The sequence below is a fragment of the Rhinolophus sinicus genome, chromosome 14 (genome assembly GCF_057876585.1).
Source record: "Rhinolophus sinicus isolate RSI-liver-muscle chromosome 14, RSI-T2T, whole genome shotgun sequence".
In the NCBI taxonomy this organism is placed as follows: Eukaryota; Metazoa; Chordata; class Mammalia; order Chiroptera; family Rhinolophidae; genus Rhinolophus; species Rhinolophus sinicus.
In genome coordinates this window covers 167,405,552-167,432,034 of record NC_142514.1, presented here as the reverse complement: position 1 = coordinate 167,432,034, position 26,483 = coordinate 167,405,552, and the positions used below count along the sequence as shown (strand labels likewise).

The following is a 26,483-nucleotide window of genomic DNA, read 5'->3' as shown; positions in this document are numbered from 1 at the left end:
CCCAAATGTCCCTGCCTGCCGATTGTTGACAAGGATGGGCTTCTCACGCCACCAGACTCTCAGGCTCCCTCTAGCGCTCCCAACTGGCAGAGCTAACTAAGCGGAAATGTGAGCAGAATCCCAGCCCCAGCAACCCAAAATATAGGGAAAGCTTGGAGCTAAGAGACAATGTAGCTTAACAAGCAACACCCCGGGAAGATGAGGCTTCAATGTAGGAAGATTTAAAAGAAACAAAACTACAGCACTAATCTTTTTGTGTCAGAAGGAATCTGTGCATATCTGGTGTTTTAGACACGTGATATTTAAGACAATAAGGCCCATCACAGTGACAATTTTAGGACTTCACTTTAAAATGTAACATTGAGTAATTAATTCAGACTTGTGATTTCTTTATGGTGACATCGAAGTTTAGTAGAGTATAAGAACATTTAAAGTTTCCTGTATCTATAAATTTAATTTATTAATCTTGATAAGAATTTAGGATTTGGGAAGATTTTGCATGCTGCCAGAAAAACTGAGGTACTTAAAAATGAAAAGAGTATATTAAATTTATAAATGCATTTAAAAGTGTTTGAAATGCTGAGCTAAGCTTGTAAATAGGGCCAGGCATTATTCAAAGGCTCCTCCAAAGTTATTGCTAAAATCAGCTAGACTTATAAATAGAATAATATAATTTGTAAGCTACACTTAAAGGCCTAAAAATGGTTTTTCAATTTGTATCTTGAATTGAATATTGATTCTAAAGACAAGATTATTAATTATTTGTTAAATGATTATTTAACTTATTAAAATATTACTTTTTAAAGCCATGTTTCAACTTACTAATTTCTGAAGGAAATCAAACCACTGAAATGTTTTCTACATAAGAAATCTGCTGTCTAGAACATCAGAGTTCCCCCCCACCTATACTCCCTCCTTCGTGAGGTTTTTCTAGAAGTGGCTGGAGAAGAGCAAGAGAGGCAGCTGTTTTCCTCGGCTTTTCTGGAAACCCTGAAACCATCTCATCTCCTAGCAGTTGGAGGACATTGTGTCCCTGACTTATCTGTTCTGCTCCCTCATTTCCAATCAAGCCAGGATGCCTCATGGAACACAGGGATGACCACAGGACTTGGGGTGAAAGCACCTGGGGTTGAGTCCCAGGCCCATCACTTAAAGAACCCAAGCCTCAGCTTCCCCATCTGCAAAATGGGGGTAATACCTGCCTTACAAGGCTGTTGTGAGGATCATCCCCGTAGTGTGTGGCATATCAGAGCAGCACTATTTGAATCTGCCTTGTGCCGGATGCTGAGTGAAGGGACAGTTCGAAAAAGGAGGTTCTTGCCTGAGCACACTGGCCTGGAACACTCCCTCTTATTTCTTGGCTGGAGGGTTTCTTCAAAGAGATGGCCCTGCTACAAACAACAGGGGCTCGCTCTCTCTCCCTCAGGCACATGTTGCAAGCCCCAAAGGAATTTCTCAGCAAGTCAGAAAGGGCACAGGCCCAGAAAGAGGTGGCAGACTCAGGAGCAAAGCAGCAGCCCTGTGGACCGACAGGGTTGGTTCTCTGCAGGGACATGGCAGCCACTGGCTTTCGCAGGAAGGGGAGGGGCTACAGGAAGGGCTCAGACCTGGCCCCCACCTATGTTCACAGGGTCACCTGGCCACATAGCCTCAGTTGGAATATACTTGGAAAGCAGCATGGGGAAAGTCCCTGCCTAAGGAGAAAGGAAAGGGGGTGAAGGTCCTTTCTGTAAAAACCTGGGAGGGAGGCGTGGGGATCAGAATTATTACCATCCCGTGAATTTGTTCAAAGTACGTGACTTCAAACTTTGTACTGCTAGGCCTCGGGCCTCCAAACAGAAATCTTACACAACCTTGCCTTCCTGGGACGGTACCTGCGAATGTGTAGAGGCAGAAGTGGCTCCTTCTACCTGGAGAAGGCAGCGTGAGCAACGGGAGCAGGGAAGGAGGGTGTGGAGGTGGAAGGCAGCTTCCCAGGACAGTGAACAGTCAGAGAACAGCAAAGAAGGCTGGAAAGGCAGGTGGGGTCCGCTTGGGAAGGGCCTTGAGGTCAACTTCAGGTATGTGGATTTTATTGGAAAACAGGGAGAAGTTTTAAGCAGGAACCGCATTTTAGAAAAATCAGCCGGGGATGTCCGTAGGGAGTGATGGAGTCTGCAGACACATTCAGAGGGTACCAAGTTGTAGAAGCCCAGACAGGGGGTGATGGGAGCCTGACAGGGATATGAGAGGGGAATTAGAGAAAGATTTGAGCAATGACTCCAGGATCGTAGTCACGGTGGGAGGAAGCTCAGGCTCTAAGGCCTCTCGGCCAGGCCAGCCAGTCTGCCCTGAACACAGACCAGCACACACCTGCCCGATGCCGTCTCATCTTCCTGGGGTCCCCAGCACAGCATGTGGCCAGCCTTTCTCCTACTGAGAGAGACATAAAGCAGAGGGGGCAGCAGAGGCAGTGCCCACAGAAATCTTGAGATGAAGATGACCCTGGATTATCTGGGTGGGCCCGATGACATCCCGAGGATCCTTCAAAGTGGAAGAAGCAAGCAGAATACAGGTTGGTGTGACACGATGCGAGATTGCTGGCTCTGAAGATAGAGGAAGAAGGCCAGGAGCCATGGAACACGGCGGCCTCTAGAAGCTGACAAAGGCAAGGAAGTGCGTCGTCCCTGGAAAGCCTCCAAAAGGAAAGCCGCCCTGCCAACACCGCGATCTTAGCCCACTGAGCCCCATGTCAGACTGCCAGCCTTCAGCACCGTGAGATAATAAATGTGTGTTGTTTTAAGCTACTAATTTGTGGCAATTTGTTATGGCAGGGACAGAAAATGAAAGCAGACTGTCAGGCTGGCTCCTTATCACTCACTTTCGCAGCTCAAATCAATGTGAGAGAGGCTTTCTCTAGCCACCTTTCCTAGGATCACCCTCTCACCACCTTCTAGTCACTGCATTTGGCCATTTTGTTTCATCCGGGGCTGTTCATCATTTGAAATGCCAGCCTTCCCCCATTAGATTGTGAGTTCCAAGTGAGCAAGCACCTTGGTTATCTGTCCTTTATTGTATCCCCAGCATCAAGGAAAGTGCCTTTACACAGTGGCAGCTCCACAAATACGTGACGGGTAGGCAAGTGGATGGATGTGTGACTATGGCGGTGCACCAATGACATGAAATCTACCGAGGCGGAATGCTCAGCGGCTGTTTTCCATAGTTAGTCTCTGAAGACTCAGCAAAGATGTACACACTCCCCTTAACATCCTCCAGAATCTTCAATCAGTTCAGGTCATACCTCTTTAAATGTTCTTACCGTTGCTTCAAAGGTCTCACGCTTATGCTGCTCCAGCTCTCTTAGGAAAACTTATGCCAAGAGTAAAATATTATAAATTCTTTCTGCCAAATGGAACTGGAGGGGACTCTTATGAGAGAGTCCATGAGTAAATATGGTAAGAGTTCCCTCTAGCGCAAACACTCCGGGAAGAGACCATGCTGGTTGAGAAAAGGCCTTTCCTTCTCAGACTTTCTACAGTGGTTTTTCAAGCTCTGCCGACAGGCCATTTCTCCAGGAAATGACTTGTCAATCCAGACAAGGATGGCAGACAAAACCCAAGGGACATTGGCTGAGGGGAGGCTGCTGTCTAACCCCGGGGGCGGGGGTTGGGGGGTGTGGGCGCGGGCAGGTGGCAACAGGAAAAGGCACATGGAGGCAGGAAAAACAGGCACAGGGAGTGTGAGGACAGGACCATAAAGATTTCATGGGCTGATGCGCTTGTAAATTCAGTCGAGGCACACAGCGTGGGAACCGGGTAGGTAACGTGTACAAAAAGATGTTTATTGAATCCGTTTTGCAAACAGACAACATGAAAGGTTTTTGGGGTTTGTGAGCTCCCTCAGAGTGTGGAGTTGTGATCGCTTCCTGTCATTGAAACCTCAGCCACAGAAAGATCCTAGCTTAAATAACAAAAATGACTCTTCATCTCGTCAAGGGGAGAAACAGTGGTTAAAAACACAACAGCTATCACTCTTGCAACAGCTCTCATGGCCAAAATACCCATCAACATCAAACAACATTGCTGTATGTACAGTGTGAAATATTTACTGTACAAATATCAAGTGTGTAGATCAAAGGAGAAGTTGTAAACTGGTTAACAGTCATCAGCAAATGAAGTTCACTGACAAACCCATTCTCAACCTAAGAGCTCCCGTGTTTAACTGATGACTGCTTTCCTCTTCGGGGGCATTTAGTATACGGATGAGGCATTTGAAAACATATGTACTGTTAATGTTGTAAACTAAAAAAAGAAAACCCAAGCATGATTAATTACTTTGCCTGGATCAATAAATACTAGTCCCAAGGGCTAAGTGTACTAAAGGACAGAAGCCATCCATCACATACGCCATCACGTTGTGCCATTCGCTAATGCATGCTAGTCCATTTGTGGACTTTATCGAAAACGTACACCGAGATTACTTTTTGTTTGCAATTCTCAGATCTCCTTTGGACGTCCATCACTCTCTCGGAAGGATGAACACGAAACAACTTGTTAAACACAATTTCCAAATTACAATGCATCCAAAACACAACTTTGGTCCTATTTCTTCACCCAGAAGGGAAATGCTGTCAAGGCCTAGATGACCTTAGAAGGTCTCATCTCCTGCTGGCAGTTTAAACTGTCCTTCTCTTCTCCCAGCCACCTCCTGCCACATCGGAAGCTAAGCTGGCTCAAGTCTCTTGAGATGTCATAAAGTTTCCAAAGACTAACAGGATACCTAGACGGTGCCAGAAGGGCCCAGGGGGGACTTCTCTTTTTTCTGGAGCTGTTACGAGGGAGGCCAACAGGCAAAGACAAAGAGAAGACCAGGGGCTCAAGGTGGATAAAAAGCCCAGACCTGGGGAGAGCAGCGTTAAGAAGACAGCCTACTGCCCCCAGTAGCATATTGAGACATCATACGTTAGAAATTCCAGGCCCTTCTGGGTACTTCTTTAATCACAGGGAATGAACATCTCTCCAGAAGGCACTGCCCCTATCTCCCCCATCTCCCCCCGCCCCCACCCCCACACTGTAAAGCACTGAGACATTCCATTCGCCACCACCCTCTGCTCATGAGGCAAGCTGCATCTCCCTACCTCCCTGCAGCTTCCCCTATGAACCACAACACTCACAAACAGCGGCCATTCTGGATTCCAATCCAGCTGCTTCCAGAGCATTGTAGCCTCTGAGCCCTGTCCACCACCATCACTTTCACCCCAAACCACTTCTGGTCTCCTTTCCTGGAGGGTTTGCTTATTTTCTTAGTATGAAGACACACACCATTGGAAAGGAGCAGTGCAAGATCCTACGTGCAAATATTTGCAAACTACTTTCTTCTTTTGAAATGATACACATTAAAAAAATTCAAGTCAATTCCAGGAACAGACTAGTTGGTTGGTATCAGCCAGCCACTCAACCCACAACAGGACAAAGGTCAGTTTCTGAAATGAGAGAAGGATGAAGGCACCAGCTACTCCACTGGAGAGGCTAGTTCCTCAAGCTTGGGAGAAAGCCGGAGGGGGAAATGCTGAGGCTTAATCAAAGACGGGGCTTCTCCATCCTTGGGGCCCTCCTGGGCCAAAAGCCAAAGGCAGCAGGTAGTATCTGGATACGGGTGAGGGTGGACCCTCACCCACCAATGGGGCAACTCTTCCCCAGTAATTCTGAAACCAGAATAAGGAAGGCACTTTCCCAGAGTCCTGCTTGGTAGGGGCTGCAGTCTACTTTCACTCTACACACACTAGGGGAGGAGAGGTATCTTTTCACCCACAAGCCTCTGCATCACCCGACCTAAAGGGGAATCCCAAAAGCCAACACTGTGTGTGTGTGGCTCAGGCAACATCTTGCTAGAGTAATGATGAGGGCACTGGGATGTACAGTTGGCAGCATCAGACAGTCCAATATTTGAGAGGGAAAAGCCCAGACCTGAGGATCCGAGTCAGGCAGGCAAGGCTAGAAATCAGAAAGTGAACATTAGGCAGCCAGGCGTGTGCAGTCACAGTCCTGAAAATGGGGAGGTTTCCAACAGGGATTTCCCCTAGGGCACTTAGACTAGGCCTGTACCTGAAAAGACAGAAGGCAGCATTGCCCAAAGGAAGAGCCCCCTGGGGGCCCCCAGGGTGGAGTCGTACTCATCCTGATCGCTAGGCAGGAGCTGGGGAGTCCGGGAGGCGGGCCTTCAACTGAGGGAAGCAGAGTTCAGCTCTGAGTCTTCCTGGCTGCCCCCTGCCCCCTCCTCCAGCTCATCCGGGCTGTCAGTGATGTTGGGCTCACTGGAGCACTGTCGGTGGGGTGGGGAGAAGCTGGGCGGCAGGAGCAGACACTTGTCCTCACCGCCGGGCTCCTCACCTAAGCCCGAGTGCATCATGGTAGCCATGGCCAGCAGCTGGATGTCGGAGTGGGCATTGGCCACCGTGTGCCGCCGGACGCTGCCACACTTCTCCAGGTAGGCCTCCCCCTCTTGCTCTGTCAGAGGGGTCAGGGCCACCTCATTCAGGGGCCGGCTGACGGCGGTCATCGGGGAGGCATAGTTCAGGAGAGTGACCTTGGGCCGGACCCTAGAGTGGCGTCTGGCTGCAAGAGAAAAACCAGCAAAGGCTGTAAGCGAGGAGGACATAGTGGGGATCAAACACTCCTCATCAATGGGGAAGGATGAATAGGATACAAAATGCCAAGGAGCGACCAAGACAGAAGAATCTATGCCAGACTGTGGCAGAGGTTTTCTCTGAAGCATGAGGCTCGTACCCTCAAGGCCACACACTTCTATAATGTTCTCACATTTTTACAATAACCATGTATTACTTTTATGATCACAAAAATCAATAACTATAAAGCAGGAGCACCGCAAGAGTTCAAAGAAGCAGAGACCCTATTAAAGAACCATCCTTTAAAATGCCCTGAAAAACAATTCATTACTGTCCTGCTGCTGTTAAAAGCAAGCATTTCAGAATGGTGGTTGCAAATCCCACGTTGGGGCCCGAACTCTCTAACCAGCCTGGCAGGAGATGAGGCTAGACTGTGCCGTGAGCATTCACCACGTGCGGGTCCAGGAAGTGGAAACAGCTAGAACAAAGGACACAGGGGATAGAGGTGCTTGGCTGACACATGCAGCATCTCTGGAGGAAATGGGAATTCATCTGATGCTTCCCATGGGCCCCAACCCAGTAGCATGAGCCAGAAAGGTGTCTCAGATGGGTGCCTGGATGTCTTCACCTCTCTCGCGTTGTTAGGCCAATGGTCCAAAGTCCTTGGAGGGCTCAACAGGCAGCAAAATGACAAGAGAGGCCCGTTGGGCTGCTGCTAAGAGCTGGAGCCAGAGTGAAGGTGGGCAATCTGGAGGAGGGGGTCCCCAGGACGCCTGCCCCCTCCTTCAACAAAAACGCTGGGCTCACTGCTGAGAGAAGGAGAAGTGTAAATCTGTTACGGGGCCTGTCACAGGGGCTGGAACCCAGTGCATGCGTGTGTGCGTGGTGGGGAGGTGTCTTAGGCGCAATCATTAACCGAGCATGTGCTATTGAGACAGGTTAGCTAGCATGTCCCTAGGTAGACAGGGAGGTCCCTGGTGGAATAAACAAAGACAACCATATCCTAAAACTCCAGGTTTTGAAGTCACTCCTTTGCTCCAGGACATAATGTAACAAGGCCTTGAGGTTAATCATAAACTTCCTTTTGGCCTGACAAATAGAGCAGATCTGATAGATAAGAGCGGGTTACTTTGCTAATTCCTTTAGGATGGGCAAGCAGAACAAACCTGGTAGAAGAATTTCATTAGAAGGCACCAGTTCCCTTCTTCCAATAAGTTCCCTTCTTCAAACAGCTCCCCTTCCCCAAGCAGGCAAGGGAAGGTATAAAAGTTGGAGATTTTGCCTCAGTCACCGGCACCTCCATTCGGGACCCCCTCCCGCTCGGGAGCTGCAGCCTCTAATAAACTATCCTCTTTTTAAAACTTTTTGCCTCTCCCTGGTCCGTGTTTCCATTCTTCGGCTTCATGAGACACAATCCCGGCGCGCACTCAGAAACTGCCGGCAGATCCGACATCACCCACATCACTATGTGCTACGGGCTGTATCAAAAAAGGAGGGTCTTTACCAACATGATCTCCTGCAGACCCTTTTGTGGCAATGGAACCTGAATTTGAGATGCTAAGTAACTTTACAGTCAACAGTTAGTGATGAAACCACGACTCAAGCCCTGGGCTGCCAGAGCCCCTGCTCGTGACAACTAGGGGGCCTATACCCACACAACTGTTAGAACAGGTCGACATGGCAAATGTCAGGGCAGATGTACAGACAAGAGCATTCTGGGGGTTCAGAGGAGAAGCCACGCAGAGGGGTCATTTCAGATGGATCTGCTCCTTCGAGAGTGACTGAGAGACTGGACCCAGACCGTCACTCATTCCCTCACTCAGAGGTCTATCCCAGAGCCTGGGTTACAAGGGGAACCACAGGCTCTCTGCCCTCAACATGCACACAGTCTAAAGGGGACACTGACAAATCATCAGGCCATGACCACAGCAAGGAAAGGGCCAGGATGTGGTTTGGGGTCCCAGGGAGGGAAGGGGAAGCATGCACAACGCCTCATCTGGAACGGTTCCACAGGAGCCAGGCCACCTCTAGCTGGGGCCATAACACGGCAGGTAGCAGCTCTGCCTGGAGACAGGGTAGCTTCTTCCTCCTGTGTTCAGTCCTCTGCAGCTCAGAGAGGTTAAGTAACTTACTCCAGGCCACACCGCTGAAGCCCAGTCCTTGGAGTTTCCAAGGCCCCTTCTGCAGCTGGCCCCACCTCTCTCCGTAACTGCTGTTCCCTGCCTTCCCTGCGATGACTCATCGGAGAGGCCTACAGCTCTTCCTTCTGCTTTCTGGGAGGAATGTTTTGGTTCCCAAGACAGGGTGTGGGCAGAGCCGAGACCACAGGGGCCGCTGGGCTGTGTCGAGTTCCCTGGGCAGACAGTGTTTCTTTGCTAAGCTCCCACCAGACTCCAGAGCCAACTCCTGGATAAGTGTGTCAGCTGTGTCCCCAGTGGGGTCAGCCCCTGCTGGGCCCCCTTGGGAGGCCTTAAAGTGGATGCCTGGCCTGGAGCTGACAGAGAGCTCCCCACACTGTTGGTACTTGCTTTCTCCCCACTCTTCACACCAGGGAAGGCCAGGCCCTGCCACTCAGAGAAGGAAATCTCCCATTAAGGAAGGGACTGATTAAACTGTGGGTACCTCCTGGGGCCTAAAACCTGGTCCCTCCCTTGCCACGGTGCCCTTTGAACGGGGAGAGGGACAGGGTCCTGCCCCTTCAGCTGGCACCTACCCACCGGCCTCGTCCTGACTTTCACACGGGGTGGGGTATGAGGGAGCCTTTATCCCTTTCCTCACTCAACAGGCACCCTGCTGAGCTCTGGCATTCATCCCCCAGCACAGGAGCCAGAAATGGCAGCTCTTTTCAAACTTCCAGAGGGAAGAAAGCCCGGGTCCTCTGGCCCTTTGTCGGGGACTCAGTTCCCAGGTCTTTGATCTCCCAGGCTCACCAGCCTGGCCCCACATAATGTGGGCATTGTGACCCCCTCCACACCAAGCCCATTGTGGGGGTCCCTCTCCAGGCTGCAGCACCTGAAAGCCCATGAATGCCTACTTGTCATGAGAAGTTACAGTATCTCGAGGCAGAGGGCCCTCCCCCTACAGACACAATGCGGGGAGATGTGTGGGAGGCCAGGGCTTTTGTGTGGGAGAAATCGAGCATGCCCAGGGTAAGCAGCCCGAGCCGTGGCTTGGAAACTTGGGGAACTAGAAAGGTAGGAAGTGGGCCTGGCCTCTGACAAATCCGCCTATTTACGAGTCCATTATCTTCCTCCTCACCCCCATGGCCCTAGGAAAGTGACGGCTTTGGAGGGGAGACACACACACACGTGCATACCCTCGCTTTGTCACGGCCTCCGGCTCATCTTTTCTCTCTGAAGCAAGCCTCGCGTATGCAGGGAACAAGGCTTATTCCTCAAGCCCATCCGCCTGGCTGGCAGGGGGAGAGAGAGAGGCTTCCCATGAATCCCGGGATCAAACATGTGTGGAACTTCCTAGAAAAACCACTTCTGCTCTGGTCACCTACCCCGCCTTGTGAGAGACACCCTGGGGACATTTCTTAGTGATTCTGAGACTGAGGTAAGACAGTGCCACCCCCAGCAGGCTATGTGAAGATGAAATGAATACATGTCAAGTGCCCGGTCAGCACCTGGAATGTGACAGGCATTTGGCATGGTGGCTTTGGAGATGATGGTCCCAGCTGCCCTGACCATGCCTACCCCTCATCAGGCCCCAGGAGACCACGGCAAAACCCTCCTGCGGGCCCTGCCTTTTCTCATCCAGCACATCGCCTTAGTCTTGACTTCAGCCATGTCTCAACTCTCCTCCCCCATGGGCAGGACAACTGTTATTACCTCCATTTTACTGAGGGGAGAGCTGAGACCCGGAGAGACCTCTCAACCTGGAAAGCAGTGTCCTCCATAAGGAAGGGCACCATCATGGCCACTTTAGATGTTCAGTATCCAGAGGTTTGAGGGAAAATGTCCGGTCTCCGATACTTCTTGGACTAAGGACTGAGAGGGAAAGACCACCTCCTCAGCTGTCCCTCGGTAAAATCACAGTCATCTCCTAGGAGTTGACAGGGGTGGGGTGGGGTGATGGGGGCGCATAAGGGACAGCTGGTAAAGTGCAAACAGCTTAGGGCTTTGGAAGCCTGGCTCTATAGCCAAGGGACCTCAGTCCTCATTTTCCTCACCTGTGAAATGATACCTACCCTGTGGCATGGCATCCAGCCCACCCAGCACCGTTCCCAGGACGCTGTCTGTGTCAGGGCTCCCCTTGCCACCAGCCACTCTGCAACTCTGCCTCTCTTTCAGTTCCTCAAATGCTGAACCCTCCATTCACCACTCCCCCCACCCCAAAGCCCTCCCAAAGATCCTTCCGTGGGTGTTTGGTGCGGTCTGCTTTTTCTGTTTACTCAGTTAACTCATATCCATCCTATAGGTCCCATCACAGATATCACTTCCTCCAGGGAGCCTTCCCTGATTTCCCAGTCTAGGTGAAGTCCCCTTGTTGTGGGGCCCGGGGCCCCTGTACTTCCTCACTCAGAGCACTTGTACACTGATGAGTCATCGTCTATTGTTTGTGACTTCCTTACTGGACTGTGCATGCCAGAGGGCAGGGGTGGGTCCGTTTTGTTCATGGATATATCTGCAGCTCCTCACAGGGTATCTGGGACGGGGTCTCAGTATACATTTGCTGAAATAATAATAAAAAATTAATGGAAAGAGGGTCATTTCCTTCTCTTTCTGCTCCTACTGAGACAACACCCCAGAGGCAAGGATAGTCCTTGGTACAAGAATAAAACCTCAGGCCTTTGCTTTATATATTGACAAAGATGGGTATTATTCTTCTGTTAGCTGGAGCGCTGAAGGTACCCCTTCTTAGAGCAAGTCCTCACTGAACAAACTTCCAAATCTACCCTTGTTTCTGGCTCTAGGCCCAGCGATGGTGGAGTCCCTGCCATGGCCCGGCTAACCTGCTGGCCTCCTGACATCTGCCTGGAGCCTCCTGCCCCACAGGAGGTGAGCCAGTAAGCTGTGCCCTAGCAGGAAGGTGCGCTCCAGGGAAGGAATGGCAACATGGCGCCCAGCTCGTGGCCGGGGAGGGCAGGAGACTGCTTTCCTTCAGCTGTCATTTCTACTCTGGCTTGTTCCAACTCCTGGGTGGAATGAGGGAGGGAGGAAGGGGGAGGACCTGGCAGACAGCAAGTTGGGGCCAGCACCCTCCGATTTGTGGTGGCTGTGGTTAAGCTGATGTCTCCAGAGAAACATGAAGGGGCCGTAAAGACTGCGGCCGGCCCTGCCTTTTTCTGCAGCACAGAGGCCCAGGAAGGGTTGGGAACCTCATTCTTTGAAGCTCAGCTCCAACTCCAAGCAAGGAGAGGGGGCAAAAGGTTCTAAATTCAGGGGCTCCCTTTCTGTCTCTGCACCTCCGTGGGGGCTCGTCATCCTGGTCTTGGGGTACAGATAGATGCCAGCCATCCATCTAACACATATATTTTTGAGTTCCTACGGTATGCCAGGCACCGTTCCAGTTGCTGGAGGTAGAACAACAAACAAAAAAATTCCTGCATTTTGGGGGCTTTTGTTTCAGAGGGTAACTGAGGAACATCTTTTATGATAAGCCTATTACAGAAACTATTTCCCCACCTAGACGGAGGTCTCACAGAGAGAAGGAACAGATCTGATTCATCTCTGGACTCTCCGGGGTGCCTACTACAGAGCCTGACATTCACGAATGCTAGTTTTACAGGAAAAGGGCCCCAACAGAATTTGTTCCCCAAATCCAGGAGCCCTTTCCCAGGTGTGAAGGCCCTGGCAGTACCCACAGAAATGGAATGGGGAGTACCAGCTCCGTGTCATCTGGCCACACACACAAAAAGTTGGCTTCACTTTTCCAGCTGCTTTCAAAAAGGAAATGCACCTCGGGTGATTTTTCTACTCAGGTGGAGGAATGGGACATTAAGGCACAGTTTCTGGTATCAGATACAGAAGAAATAACATCGCATGCACAAGAAAAAGATCAAGGCCCCTGATCAAAGATGTGGATCAGATGAGCACCACTACAGACGCACACTAAGGGTCCCTGGGGAGGAACTGCAGAGTGGGGAGGTTGCCAAGATACTGGCCAGCCAGGAAAGGTAAGTGATTAACATGCACCAATTGGCACGGGCCTGCATCCGAAGCAAAAGGCACGGTGCATAACTGGGGCCCAGTAAAATGGAGCTGGTAGCGTTGTCTTTAAGGCTCCTGGCAGCTTGAGAGCTGTACCCCTTACCTAGTGTGTACGTGGGGCCTGAAACGCCTCGGTCCTCGATGATGCCCAGGAAAGGAGAAACCACTTGCTTCACCAGCTCCTCCAGTTGCAAATAACCCTCACTTGGGCCTGTGGGTTCATGAACACTCTGGAAACAAACATCCAAGAGAAGCAAAGGTCAGTCAAAGTCGCCATGGTCAGCTGGCCCTCTTACTACACTCAAAGCAGTTACACGGGCAGGCAGCACCCTCATGGCTGGAATGAAGGAAACTGAGGCCTGAAGACCGAGTTGCTTGTCATGGGACACTGTGATCGGAATTGTGTGTATGGCGGGTACTCCGGTGCCTGTCCAGGGGCCCCACTGAGGCAGTGCAGGTGAGATGGGCCCCACCCCAGCTCCCGGGCTGAGGTCTGACTGGTGCCAATCATAGTAACCTCACCCCCACTATCACAATCACTGCCTCACACTCAGCATGCAGGCACTTTACATAAGCATTTTACATGGATCAAAGCACAGCGGCCTCCCAACAACCCAAAGAAGGTGACAGTCTTATCATCTTCCTTTAAAGAAGAGGAAAATAAGGCCCAGAGACCTTAAGCAACTTGCACAGGAAAACACAGCGGGTAAGTGGTGAAAACCCAGGACCTTTACCCAGGCTCTCTGGCTCCGATCGCATTTTACTGCCACTTGTTAACAGGCTAGAAAAGAGAGGGGGACAGAATACAACACAGTCCAGAACAGTAGAAGAAAGAGCCATTCGGACACGGGATGTATGGTGAGCACCAAGACGAAGAATCAGTTCAAAAGCCGAGCGTGACTGGAGCCCTCACAGCCAAGCCCAGAGCAAACACCAACGAAAACAACGACCACAATAGTCAACACCGGAAAGGAGCCAGGAAGTAACCAAGATTTTCTAGAAAACCAGCAGGCTGCTAGGGGACTCCATGCCTCCCTGGAAAGGACTCCAAGCCATAATCTTGGGTTGAGCGGCTGCGGGAGAGCAGCGACGAGGCTGTCGGGGCTGTCCTGCCACATCCTCAAGATGGAATAGATTTGAAATCACCTTCCCTTAAAAATGAAATCTCTCCACTGCACACTGGAGATTTCGGGGGATGCAGGGTCAGGGTCGGGCAATGAAGCCAGAAGGGCAATATCCCTACAGGCTGGAGATCACTGGGTGTGACAGATGCTCCCAAAAAGGCAGGGACTTTGGCTCCGAGATGGGGCGGCTAGGCGGTGGGAGAGAGGAGGCAGCCTGAGGAAACACTAGGGAGACTGAGGAGGGGGCTACAGGGCAGAAGACTTGGAGGTTGGGGCTGGGAAGGGGTCAGGAGGGAGGAGATGCAGCGGCAGTGTGAGTGGGCCTCAGACCCACGGCACCGGGCTTTAGCGCAGGCTACCTGGTGGCGATGGGGAGAAGGCAGGATGGGTTTTCACGCCCCCCTTGGCTCCAATTCCGCTCAGCCTGAGCTGAAGCATCGGAAAAGCTGGCAGCAGAAATTAAGGGGAAAAACCAAGGAGGTGCTTTTCTGAGGAACACACAGGTCTGCCCAAAGGGAAGGGAACCCTCCAGACCAGAGAAGGGAGAGGGGAGCCTTATTCATGCCCCCCAGGACCCACCCCAGGCCTCCAAAGTGGAACCGTTTCAGCCCCCAAACCACCTTGCCTGGGTTTCAGAGCCCAGTGAACTCTTTTTTTCTCCATTTTGTTCCCTCCATGATATTGTTGCATCTGACTTCTACTCCCAAACCTTTCCCCCATACAAGTTGTAAATGCCAGGGAGGGATGACAAAGAAAGGAGACGAGGGAAAAGATGGGAAGAAAATGGGTTAGGAAATGTGTGATTTGGAGCTGGATGGTTTTCTCCCAGGGTAGCAGCTGAGAACTCGGTTTGCACATCGCCCCCAGGAAGGAGCCGCCCCCACGCCCGGCCCTCGGCCAGGCTGCTAGATTGGCGAAGTATTTGCAGAGCCCAGTGCAAAATGAAAATGTGGGGTCTCTTGTTCAAAAATGATTAAGAATGTCAAGACGGCGATGGGAGAGTATTAAACCAAGCCTGGGGCTCCGGTGAGCACAGGACCCTGGGCTCCCCCGGGTCTGCCCGGGTCATACATCCTGCCTGGCTGGGGGGACCCCTCAGAAGGCACCGCTCTCGGATGAGCTTAGGATCTGTCTGCACCTGCCAGCAGGAACCAGAGCTCCACGTTTGTCAAAATCTCTGATTCAGCTTCTTCCTGGAACGGCCTGAGGGCAGCAGCACGTGGCCCACGGTAGGAAAGCGTGAGCCCCTTGTGTGTTTTGGAAAGGGAGGGTGTGTTCAGGGACATTTTGGAAGAGCATTGGAAGACGGAGAAAGGAAGGCCTGACCAATGGCTCTTTTCCCTGTAAGAGAGTCAAGCAGGGGAAAATCAGCCCCAGATGTCACAGCACCATGGAGGGTGGGGGGCTGGGGCGAGAAGGGAGCCACTGTAAGTACCAGGGCCCAAATTTCCTGCAGGGGGAGAGGTCCCAGGGCAGTGGGACCTGCAAGGTCCGTTCAGATCCTGAAGCTGCTGCCCTTCTTGCTCAAGAAGATGGACCTAGACTGGGGAGAGGCCTGCACGTGTCATTGTCACACTCCCAGCCCCTGGCTCTGTAGGTCCTAGCATGAGGAAGGACACACATGGACCAGGAGAACTAGTCCCAGGAGGCCCCCCCCAGGAAAATGTCTAACGCTCCATGTTAAAGTGGGACCACCTTAGAAGCTTACGGGGTGTTTCCAAGTGCCCCGGGAGGCTGAGGGCAGGGAGGCAGTGTAGCCATGAAAGGCTGAGTGCGGAGGTGGAAAAAGCAAGAGCTGAGGAATGGGTGACAAACCCAGCTGTCTTACAAATTAGTATATGACCTTGAGCTGTAAGAGTTAGCCACTTCTCTGAACCTCCACCTCATCGGTGATGGGAAAACAGGGACTGTTTCCTTGCCTGATTTCCCAGAAATTTGTCCCAATGCTGAAGCCTCTTCTCTGACTGTACTTTCCTCTGCCAAGCTTGGAATTCCTGCATGATGATCACGACCGCGAGGACGGAGCCCAGAGACCTGAGGTCAGTCACACTTAGGCTCTTCCTAGCTGGGGCCACAATTCACTGAACATTGAATGAATACCTACTATGTGCTGGAGACTGTGATGGGTGCTGAAGGCACAAGAGGGAGGAGAAAACACATAGACCCACCTGGACCTGGAGGAGGCTTGTGGGCCATTGGAGACCAAGTGTTCTGAGCAGAGTGAATGGGCCAAGAAGGACAGTGTGGCCGGAGGGCCACCAGCAGGGACACTGAGCCGCAGGTGAGGCTGGGGAGGCGGGAGGGGTCAGAGGCCAGGGTATAGACTTTGGCTGTTTTCCTAAGTTCACCAGGGACCACTGAAGGATTTGAAGCTGCCCCGTGGAGAGCAAACTAGGGTGGAGGCCCGGGCAAATGAAGGAGGATTCTCCAGGGCAAGCAATCTACCCATCTTTAGGGGCTTCAGGGGGACAATGACAGCTTTCTCGTATGGTTCCTGGGTGGTGGGGCACAGGGCCCGGAATGTGGGAATGTGCTAGATGTGCTTTTCTTACTACAGAGACAGGCCCTCTGGGCCACCATCCACAGGTGAGAGCCCTCATTGCAATTCTTCCAAAAAAAAAAACAAACAAACAAAAAAAAAAAAACAAACAACAAAAAAGGAGTCACCTCTCATCCCTAAAATATTATAAATGGAAATGGAAGGGTGGAAGCCCAGCTTTCCTTTCCTAATCTACTGATCTGAATCCTAAAATCTCATTTTCTAGATTCCTTATTTGGAATCCAAGGTGTATTTTATGATTCTCAGACACGAGCTGCACACACACTTTTCTACCCTCCTTACTTCTCCTTCCCGGCCACAAAAATACTTGACCTGGCATTCCAGCCAATTACACCCAGTCTTATCCTATTAGGCAAATCTTCTTCTACTCTGATTTCAGGAAGGGGGGAGAATACCCAGAAGGATAGTCTAACGACAGAGCCGGAGAGCACAACGGGGGGCAGGAAAGGTCAGGGCCCCAAGCCTCACATTCCATCCCTGCTGAGAGGGCAGCCTGAGGTCACTGCCAGACTGATCAAGGATGGGAAGGTCTTCCCGGAGGACAGGCTCAGAGCTGATGCTCCAGGATCTAAACTTGGTACAGAGGTGGGGGGTATATAATAGCCTCCTTTTGGGTGTGTCCCTACCCCACATGTACCCTCTTTCTTGAGAATTGTGTGCCCCCATCCATAGGATTGGGATCACTGAGGCCATCCTTACACACCTTGATCCCACTCAAGGTCATAGCTGATTGGGCAGAGGGGAATCATGTAGCCTGAGCTGGACCAATCAAAGTGTTTTCCCTGAATGGACATAGTTCTGAGTCTTACTACCTCTTGCTGAGGGACCTCAGGCAAGCACATAAACTTCCTGGGTTTCAGTTTTGTCATCTGTAAAATGGGAATAACAAGAGTGCCCACCTCATCATGGGGTCATTTGGATTATTTGATTCAGATGGCAACACACTTAGTCTTTGGTCCGTGCCTGGCAGGAACCAGTAAATGTTAGCTCATCTTCCTATTGTTGATTTAGAATTGAGATGAAGAGATACTAGGCAACCATCTGGGGTCGTCTCTTGGTGAAAACAGATGAGCTATAAGATGCCATGTTTGATCAGGTATAAACCAAAGGCACTGAATGCAGTTCTGCAGAGAGAGAGAGATAGATAGAGAGAGAGAGAGAGAGAGAGAGAGAGAGAGAGAGAGAGAGAGAGAGGAGGAGAGAGAGAGAGAGAATGAGAGAGAGAGAAACAAGTCTAAGAGAGACTAGGCAAGGCTAGGAGACGCAGCGTCAGAGAGAACAAGGTAGACCAGATATAAGTAGAGACCAATAATTGGAGACAGGATGGTGGCTTTGTGGCCTGACACAGTCTCCCTTCTGGTCGCAGTCCTTTAGGAAGCCCACTGTCCCAGGAACCTTCCAGTGAGTTCCTGGTCTGGCTTGAGCTAGGTTCTTGTTATCTGTAACTTGTGACTCTACTGAACAGGAGAGGAGAGAAGAGTGCCCACTTCCTCAATGACAAGACTCTGTGCCTCTCACTCCCTACTGGGATCCCAGCACCGAATACAGCACCAGGGACCTCAGAGGTGCTCAGGGATGTACAGCAAATGAACAAATGAACTAAGGAACACACACGACTAAATTAAAGGACACTAAACTAAGCTAAGGTGCTCTGGTCATGTGGTCCCCTCCCCCTCATCCCACAGTGGGAGTCTCTTTCCCTCTTCTCTTCCCTCAGCCGTGGAGTCACGTCTCCCCTGGGGCCTCACCTGCAGGATGAGCAACATCTGGACAATGGATGAGGGCAGCTGAGACTGGGCCAGCAGCACCAAGTCACCCAGCTTCACCTTGAGCAAGACAAGGTCACGGAAGCCCAGCAGGGAGATCTGGCGGATGGTCAGCTCCTGGCCCTGGCGGAGAGAAGAGGCACGGTTGGGAGGCAAGAGTGCGCTGGACCTACCACCCACCACATGGGGTTCGGAGCACCCAGGACGGGACAGGACGAGGCATCTCAAGGCCTGGGGGGCTGTCACAGACTTAGCCCCCAACTTGCAGAATGAAAGCTTCGTTTAAGATAAGGCGTGACTCAACCTGCCTAAATGACCCAACGATGTAGAGGACACAAACAATGGGCGCCATACTGTCATGAGTGCCACGAGTGGTCAGGAAAAAGGGAGAGAGAGGAAGGTGGGGAGAAACAAGAGGAAAGGTCCCCGCCACCGCCCCACATTCAAGGCTGCTTCCTCAACTTCATTCATTAAGTGTTTGAGCACCTGTCACATGCCAGGCAAAGGAAGAAAACATAGGACCTGTTAGACTCACACATAAATGCAGAAACTTAGGAAGAAAAATAACTGGGAAAGTAAAAGGGACTTGTTCAATCACGTAGGGTGGGGACAGAGAAAGAAAAAAATAACTACTAATCGTAAATGCTGACACATATTAAGCTCTATGTGCTAGGTATGATTCTAAACTTTCTTGATGTAAATAACACACTTAATCCCCACAACTTCCCTTTGAGAGAAGCACTACTATAAAACCTACTTCACAGGGGAACAACCCTAAATCCCAGAATGACAGTAATTTACCCAAGGTACAGCTGGATTGCAAAGCTGGAATAGTTGATTTTAGAGCTCCCAAAGTCTCCCAAAACAGAAAGGGGTGGGGGGGGGGGGTCCCATTTCCCAGCTCTCCTTTGTACGCACCAAACATTGGTTGCTCTTGGTAGAGATAAGGATAGCATTAGGGTATGCCCTACCAAATAGGACCTAGGTTCCCATCCTTAAGACTCTAAGGTTTAAGGAAGTTCTGCATTTCCTATAAACACGGCCTAGAGTGGTTTGGCCATCTCTGCGACCCCCCCACCCTCCAGTCCCAACAGACACACACAATCCCCCCACACCTTACGGCTCAGTTCAGTCACCCTTCTGGGTTGCCGTTCCCCCCTCCCACTTGGTCATTTCCAATGGCAGTGGTTCCTCCGCCCTCCCACTAGTCCAAGGTCCTGCAGTTTCTATTTTTTGTACCGGGTCCCAGCTCTTGGCCCTGATGACTTCTATCCTAGGTATCTGTGCCCTCACTTCATCTCCAGGAGCCTTTTCATTTTACAAGGTAGAAAAATAAAGGCAAATTTCCACACCCTTGGACAAAGTAGACGCTCTAAAATGCATTCATCCAATGAGGAAGTAGGTCTCATAGAGACACTTACACACACACAGGGAGTTGTGGGAAGGATCAAGCCAGACTAACAGGCACCTCAGGGGCTGTCACTACTAGTAGTGAGAACCCCTAAGTCAGGGATTCTCAAAGTGGAGTGTCGGAACTAGCAGCAGCAGCATCCTTGGGAAATTGGGGGGGGGGGGGGTGGACATGGGCAGATTTTACAATGTTTCAAGGGAAGCAGGGTGGTACCATCGTCAGATCTGTACCAACTGGGCTCCTGCCTGGATCAGAGCCTAAAGGGGGCCCCTCTGGGCCCTCCAATGACTGTCCTGAAGCTACGCCCATGCAGATCCCACACCACCCGTTCTAAACCCATCTACGTACCCACACCTGGGGAATCCCATGCCCACATGGTCCTAAGAGAGACCCAGGACTGCACACCCCCTCTAGTAGGGTTGCCAAATAAAACACAAGATATCCAGTCAAATTTGAATAGTTTTTTTAAGTACATGTTCCAAATATTGCATTATTCATGTTTATCTGAAATCCAAATTTAACTCAGCATCCTGTATTTTCATTTGCTAAATCTGGCAACGCGACCTCCAGGACTGTCTTCTTAAGACCCACTGCTGGTCGAGGAGTGACGATTGCAGGGAAGGGAGAAGCTTGTGGGCATGGGGGCTGAACTGTCCACAAACATGCTATAAACCCTCTCACAGGGGGGTGCAGGGCGGAGCTGAGGATGGGACAAAAAGTGCAGGCCAGAGGTTTCTGCTGGAATTGTTAGGGGCAGGCGTGATGTGGGAAATTTAAACCTTTGACATATATTTAAAAGAATTCCGAATTCCTTTAAAACACCATTCAGAGCAAACAAAGCACCTCTGTACAAGGTAATGTGTGTCATTGCTAAGGGTTGCTATTGCACCTCATGCCTGCACTTTACCAAAACCTGATTAGATACCTTAACCCCACACAGAAGAGGAGGACAGTGAGCATAGGGCAGCACAGGTGTATGACAGAGGCATGTATTTTGGAGAGGAAGGTCTCCTGGTTAACTTGCCCGGGGGAGTCCATTCTGGCCTGGCACTGACCAGTCCTGCAGGAGGGTAGGAGGAAATCAACACAAGTGGTCACACTTGTGTGTGACGTAGGTCACAGAATTAGAATGCGGAAGAGACGCCACTCATCTTTCAGTCTTCATTCCTCATTTTGCAGGTGATGAAATGGAGCTACGCTCAGAGAAGTGAAATGAAACAGTTTGCCCAAACCCAGCTGTGGATTCTGAGTCCAGTGTTCTTTTCCCTGCCCCATCTTCAGGAATCCCTTACAGAAGGCAAGGAACATGACTCCTTTCCCACAGTCTTAGAGCAATAGGAAACTTATGTAAAAGGTGTGCTTCAAAGGAAGGGGGGGGAAGGGCACGGAAAAGGTCTTCTTCCCCCATATTCTCTAATTCTGAAAAGTAAGCAGCAGCAAACCACTCCAACAATATACAGACAAGCTCCAAACCAAGAGTGTGACAAGGGCCTACACCTTGCTACATATGAGGGACCTCTTCTTTGATTGAGGTTAGATGCTAAATATAGAACCAGAGAGGCTTCCAAAGACCTATGAGGTCCTTAGCCGGCTCAGGAGCCTGGACTCCTGGTTCTCCCCCATTCACCAGGAGGCCCCGGGGACAAAGGCTACGGAATAACACAGATCGCTGAGGCCGGCAGAAGGCCGATCCGTGAGACTGACCTGAACTGGATAAAATATTGCCTGCAGGGTGGGGAGAGTCTCAGTGAAGAAGTGGTCCCAGACTTCAGCCAGAACCTCAATGCGATTTTCACCTACATGAGGGCGAGAAGATGGGAGGGGAGAAAGAGAGAAAAGAACGTGTCATTACTCGCAGGAGAGGACAGAAGTCAGTTCCATGTCCAGTGGAGCGTGGCAGGGAGGGGGCACAGGGGAAGAAAGCTCATTACCTACGTTTGCTCTGTAAGGCGTTACTATAGTAAACATGGAATGGGATGGGAACACTGAGCTGAAATTACGCACATATGCCCGCTATCCCTCAATCCAGAAAAGGGAGTTGAATTTTGAAAACTACATCATAACTGCCGTCATCACAAGAGTGGTTACAACATTAGCAGTCACTGTGCTACTTATCTGTGGGACATCTCATGAGCAGACTCTATTACCCCACTCTATAGCCTCAGAGAAGTCACGTATCTGGCTCAAAGTCACAGAGCTAGAAGGCAGAGCTGGGATTCCGGAACCCACGCTCTTCACCAGCATCATTCGGGACGATCACTACGTGCACCATTACATATTGGTTTGTTTGTTTTTAATCACCAAGACACTGGCTTTTTATTCTGGAGTTGAGCTGTCAGTTGAGGGAGGTGGAAAGAGGGCCTGAAAAGTGTCCCCTCCACCCACTGCTTTACAGTAACCAGGAGGACAGCATTCTGTCAAGTGGTCACCTGCAGCACACAGGCCCCGCCTCCTGAAACTCTCACCCCTAGGGTCAGGAAGCCTGAGCCATGGCCGAGGGCCACCCCTAGATGTACACGGGTTACCTGACCCCACCGGAAGGCTGTCTGAGGAACTTTGCACCTGTAGGAAAGGCAGAGAGGGGCCTGCACGGTGGTTGCTGTTTAATGACCTAGATAACAGAGCTGATCAGGCACTGTCTCTGCTCATCTGAGGCAGAGAAACTGGGTCAGTCAAGATTAGACACCGAGAGACGGGCTTGGCAAAACACTGCCAGTTCCACTGAACAGATACAGAAAGATTCATTTCGCGTTTTCCGTCTATTAGTTTAATGGACGATAAAAGCAGTGGCTGGGAAAGAGAACAGAGCAAGCGCATGACTAGCAAGCAGCTAGCAGGGCCAAAGACACGCAGACGTTGAAAGGTCAGCGTGAAATACACTGGGGCAAAGTGCAAACCCGCAGCGCCTTCTGCTTTCCCTCACAAAGCGCGCATGATGCTCTGTTGGAATCGCTTATTTCACTTCTCTGTCTTCGCTAGGATGGGAGTGAGTACAGGGGCTCTGTCCGTCCTGTTCACTGTTGTATTTGTAGTGCTTTAGCAGGGTGCCAGACACACTGATAAATGCATGTTTAGAAATCTTTGAGTGAATGAATGGCAAGTATTAAGTGTATAGGTTTTTGCAGATGGTAGGGCTGGTGAGTGGAAGGAGGGTACCATTTCACCCAAATATGGGACACGGCAGAACAGGACTTAATGGTTAGCTCCAACACGCGCCTTTGTTTAGATAAAAAAAACAAACCTCGGTAATGTGGGTAACCTGGCCGGGGAGACCCTGTTTCCTTCTGCGTCTTCATCCTCTTCTGTGGACCCCTCATACCTTCGGGCCTCACTATGTGGATTTTACCTCCGTCCCTCACACTCACCAGGCTCAGGCAGGCCTCTCAGCCTTCGCTTGTGCCCCTCCCTTGGCCCAGACTATTATTTCCCTCCTCTCTTTGCCTAACCTACATGTGTTTATCTTTCTAGTTTCAGCGCCAGCATCACTTTCGCAGGAAAGTCTCCCCATTGGTCAAATCCCCTTACTATGGGTGGTATTCTTACTACTTAATTGTCCTGTTTGCAGTTTTCTATTTGGTGATGACTTGATTACTACCTGACTCCACTACCAGGTGATGAGTTCCACAAGGGCCTGTTAATCCTATGACGGTTTTGTTCAGCACTGTGTCCCCAGAACCTAGCAAGTACCTGACATGTAGGAGATAAGTGTGTGACTGCATCAGTCACCATCCTCTTTTCAAACGCAGGCTATGCTAGTTCACTGCAGGGAGGTATCGGGGAAGTCAAAAGGACCACCTGAAATGTTAGGTCCTCCTGGTACCTAAAACCAAGGTGAACCCCAACACCTGGAAAATGTACTCAAAGGAGAAAAGGCTATTCCCGCTCCTTTATTGATGGTCCTTATCTCATGCCTTCCATTATAAAGACAAGCAGCCGCCCTTTGGGCCTGAAGGGAGGCAAGGAGAACCCTGCAGGTCGGTGCTGGTACCTGCTGACTCCCCTTCACCGTGAAGGTAGAAAGGTCATTGGCACATGAGGTAATCCTTCGACCCGGCAGTAGGAAGGCGCCGCTCCTGGAAACCTGGGTCTAATTGCTGGTTGCAAACTTCAGGGAGTAATGGAGGTTTTGGAACGTGTTCAGAGAAGAACATCAGACAGACACCAGGGTAGCCCCGGGGAAGAAAGAGTTAAAGGAAGGAAGTGACTTCACCTCCAGAAACAGACCACCAGTCAAGGACTTAGCTCCCAGCAAAGATGAAGGGGGTTTGGATGGAAGGTTCTAGATGACTGTCTTATAAAACTGTCCTCTAATGTGCCGTGAGAGTTTAGATCACCAGAGGTATGTAGAAATAGAGAAGAGAAACTTCTTTAAAAGCTCTAGACAAGGTGACTGAGAGTCACATGGCACATCCCACACAAGAGCAATATGTGGACAGGAGCTGTCTCTGCATTTTCTGCAGCCATAAGGCGGGGCATACATATATAAGCAAATAGGTCAATAAAGTAAAGTGTGTTCAGCGATAGGATGGTTCATATCAGTTGTTTCCAAACTATATTTCATAGTGAGAGAATCCTTTTATCCAAACAAAATCTCTCTTGGAGTTATACCACATAAAATAAACTAGTGATATTCTGGCTGAAGACGCAAAGGACTCGTCAAGGGTCCCCACATGCCCCACGTGCAGAAAGGGCCCGAACACCCAGGCCCCAGAAGAAGAGAGACCCAGAGAGCATACCCGGCCCTGTGCTCTCCAGCTGCACTTTGGGCAGAAGCACAGAACCTCAGACGACCTCTGTTTACCCATCTAGCTCCATTTCTGAGTTTTCACTCTGAATATATCTGTGTTAAGTGTCACTTGGGTGAGAGACGTTCAACTTTCTTTTTTAAGGGCACTTGAATCTCTGGTTTTGCTCAGTTATCTTTTTCATAAAGCTGGTTTTTTGTTGTTTTTCATTCCCCCCTACATTTCCAGGAACATGTAGTAACTCCCCAAATGACTTACAAATAATGTGGCCAGGAGACCACGTTTCTTTTTCCTCCCCGTCCTAGGCCTCCATGTTCTACATGTGTGTACCAGCCTGCCTCCAAAATGCAAAAGGACCACTAAATTGTCATCAAAGCTAGTCACTTACAAATAAGGCCTTGGGTTAGTGGGTTGAAAAGTCTTAGCACACACGTATTCGAAGGAAATAAGGCTACATGTTCAGTCAACTCTCAAACAGACAGAGGTTAATTTCTAACCTCTGTTTTTCCAAAGGTTTGGCGAGCACTTACTATGTGCCACACACTGAACTTTCCAGTGTTGTTTTCTCATTTTTCTTCTGGCTTTGTCTGTCTAGGAGACATTTCACTAAACACCAGTCTCTTTCTTAGGGAACGGGAAGAAAAAAAAGGAATGGTCTAATGCCTGATATAAGTCTCAGTCTAGACGTAAGTTTGACCTACAGATAGAGGTCTCTAGGCTGGAGTTTTCCACACAAAAAAGAATCATTTTGCCTACCTACTATGTGCTGGGTATCGTGCTATGCCAATTATGCACTTTATCCTCCCTACAACCCCTACCCCCATTTTATCATTTTTAAAGATGATAAAAACCAAGACTCAGAGAAACTAGAAACTTTCCAAGTCACCCAAGAAGGAGGTGGCAGCTAAGACCAGGACCCACATGGCGGGGAGCTGACAGTAGCCCCTGGTGGAGTCATGAGGTTGGTGGATTCTTGTCTTTGGTCCCGTCTCCCATCTCCGTTCAGTACCTTCTAGCCTGTTGGATGGGCTCGAAAGCCAGGAAACTTCCCTTTGCCTATCAAATCACACCCCCTTACGTGGGTGTCTGCCTTAGTCTAGTGTCTCCCAAATGGATAGCCCTCCTGTCATGTATGACCACAAGACATGTGACAGAGGCCATCAGACCGGAGGGAGTAGCAAGGCAGGATCTGCAGTATAATTTGTCCCTTCAAAGGAGACCACCAGCTCACATCCTGTGAAAAAAAAACCCTTAAAAAGGTTTCCAAAGAGACCACCCCCATTCCATTTCATGTCTCAAAACCCAGTTCTAACTGGCACTGCCATGAGGGGCTGACTCAAATCGAAATGCTGCCGCCTAGCTGGAGAAGAAACGGACGGGCTGAATCACTCACTTGGAGCCTGCCACTTTTGGACAGAAGCACTTCAGCTGTCCAAACATCAAAGGCTGAGTCACAGGGACCCCGTTCTGTGAGAGCAGCCTTGTACTTGCCTTCACACAGCTTAATCTTCTCCTCCACAAACAACAGTCCTTTTGCAAGAAGCTGGTTCTGCCAAAAGAAAACAAAGAACACAAGCGTTGGACGACTTCATAGCATGACAACCCTCTTCCACTTCCAGTGGGTGCGGGTACAGAATTCTGGGCACTTCTATGCTCATCGTGCCTCCAAGTTTAAGAAGACTTTTGTCCTCTCGGAAGGCCCAGGCTTCAGGAGAAGACAGTGAGACATCCCATAGCAAAGGAATGAGACAAGAGCCAAACCCAACCTCCATTCACATCCCTCCATCCCCGGAAGAGGCATGCCACAAGCTTGGCTGAGTTCTATGGATGGACACTGACACCCACTGCCCTTCAAGCCCTTAATCTATGCTCAGAAAAGGGAGCATTGGGGCGATGGGAAATTATACAGAAATAAGAGATCTTTTTTATAAAGATAAACTTAGGGTTTCTCACACTGGCATATAAGAGACTTCATGCAAAATCTTAAGCAGCAGTGAGTATATGTCCGTCCATGGGGCTGGGCATGGGAAAATTGTGGAAAGAGAGTAAGATTAAGTCCTTTTGCAATTGCAACTAACAATTGTTAAGCGTTCTGTGTATGTCAGAGGGTTATATCCT

At 50.2% G+C, this 26,483-nt stretch overlaps 1 protein-coding gene and 1 long non-coding RNA gene across 10 annotated transcripts in view; one reads left to right on the top strand and one right to left on the bottom strand.

Moving 5' to 3' along the window:
* Positions 1 to 3,799: 3,799 nt before the first annotated feature.
* PRR5L (proline rich 5 like) overlaps positions 3,800 to 26,483 on the bottom strand; it is a 129,704-nt gene continuing 107,020 nt past the window's right edge. For 8 of the 9 annotated variants that reach the window (XM_019738570.3, XM_074336218.2, XM_019738571.3 and 5 more), the window contains 5 exons: positions 25,857 to 25,914; positions 21,325 to 21,416; positions 18,192 to 18,332; positions 12,863 to 12,989; positions 3,800 to 6,593 (listed from right to left, as the gene is read on the bottom strand). In XM_019738570.3, the coding sequence (XP_019594129.1) occupies positions 6,199 to 6,593; positions 12,863 to 12,989; positions 18,192 to 18,332; positions 21,325 to 21,416; positions 25,857 to 25,914 (813 nt within the window). In that variant the 3' untranslated portion in view covers positions 3,800 to 6,198. The remainder of the gene's footprint in view (positions 6,594 to 12,862; positions 12,990 to 18,191; positions 18,333 to 21,324; positions 21,417 to 25,856; positions 25,915 to 26,483) is intronic. The other variant, XM_088789516.1, reaches the window with a different exon arrangement.
* LOC141572258 (uncharacterized) lies at positions 13,024 to 18,500 on the top strand. Its single transcript, XR_016018351.1, has 3 exons — positions 13,024 to 15,112; positions 15,868 to 16,164; positions 18,161 to 18,500. It is a non-coding gene; the product is annotated as an uncharacterized LOC141572258 (long non-coding RNA).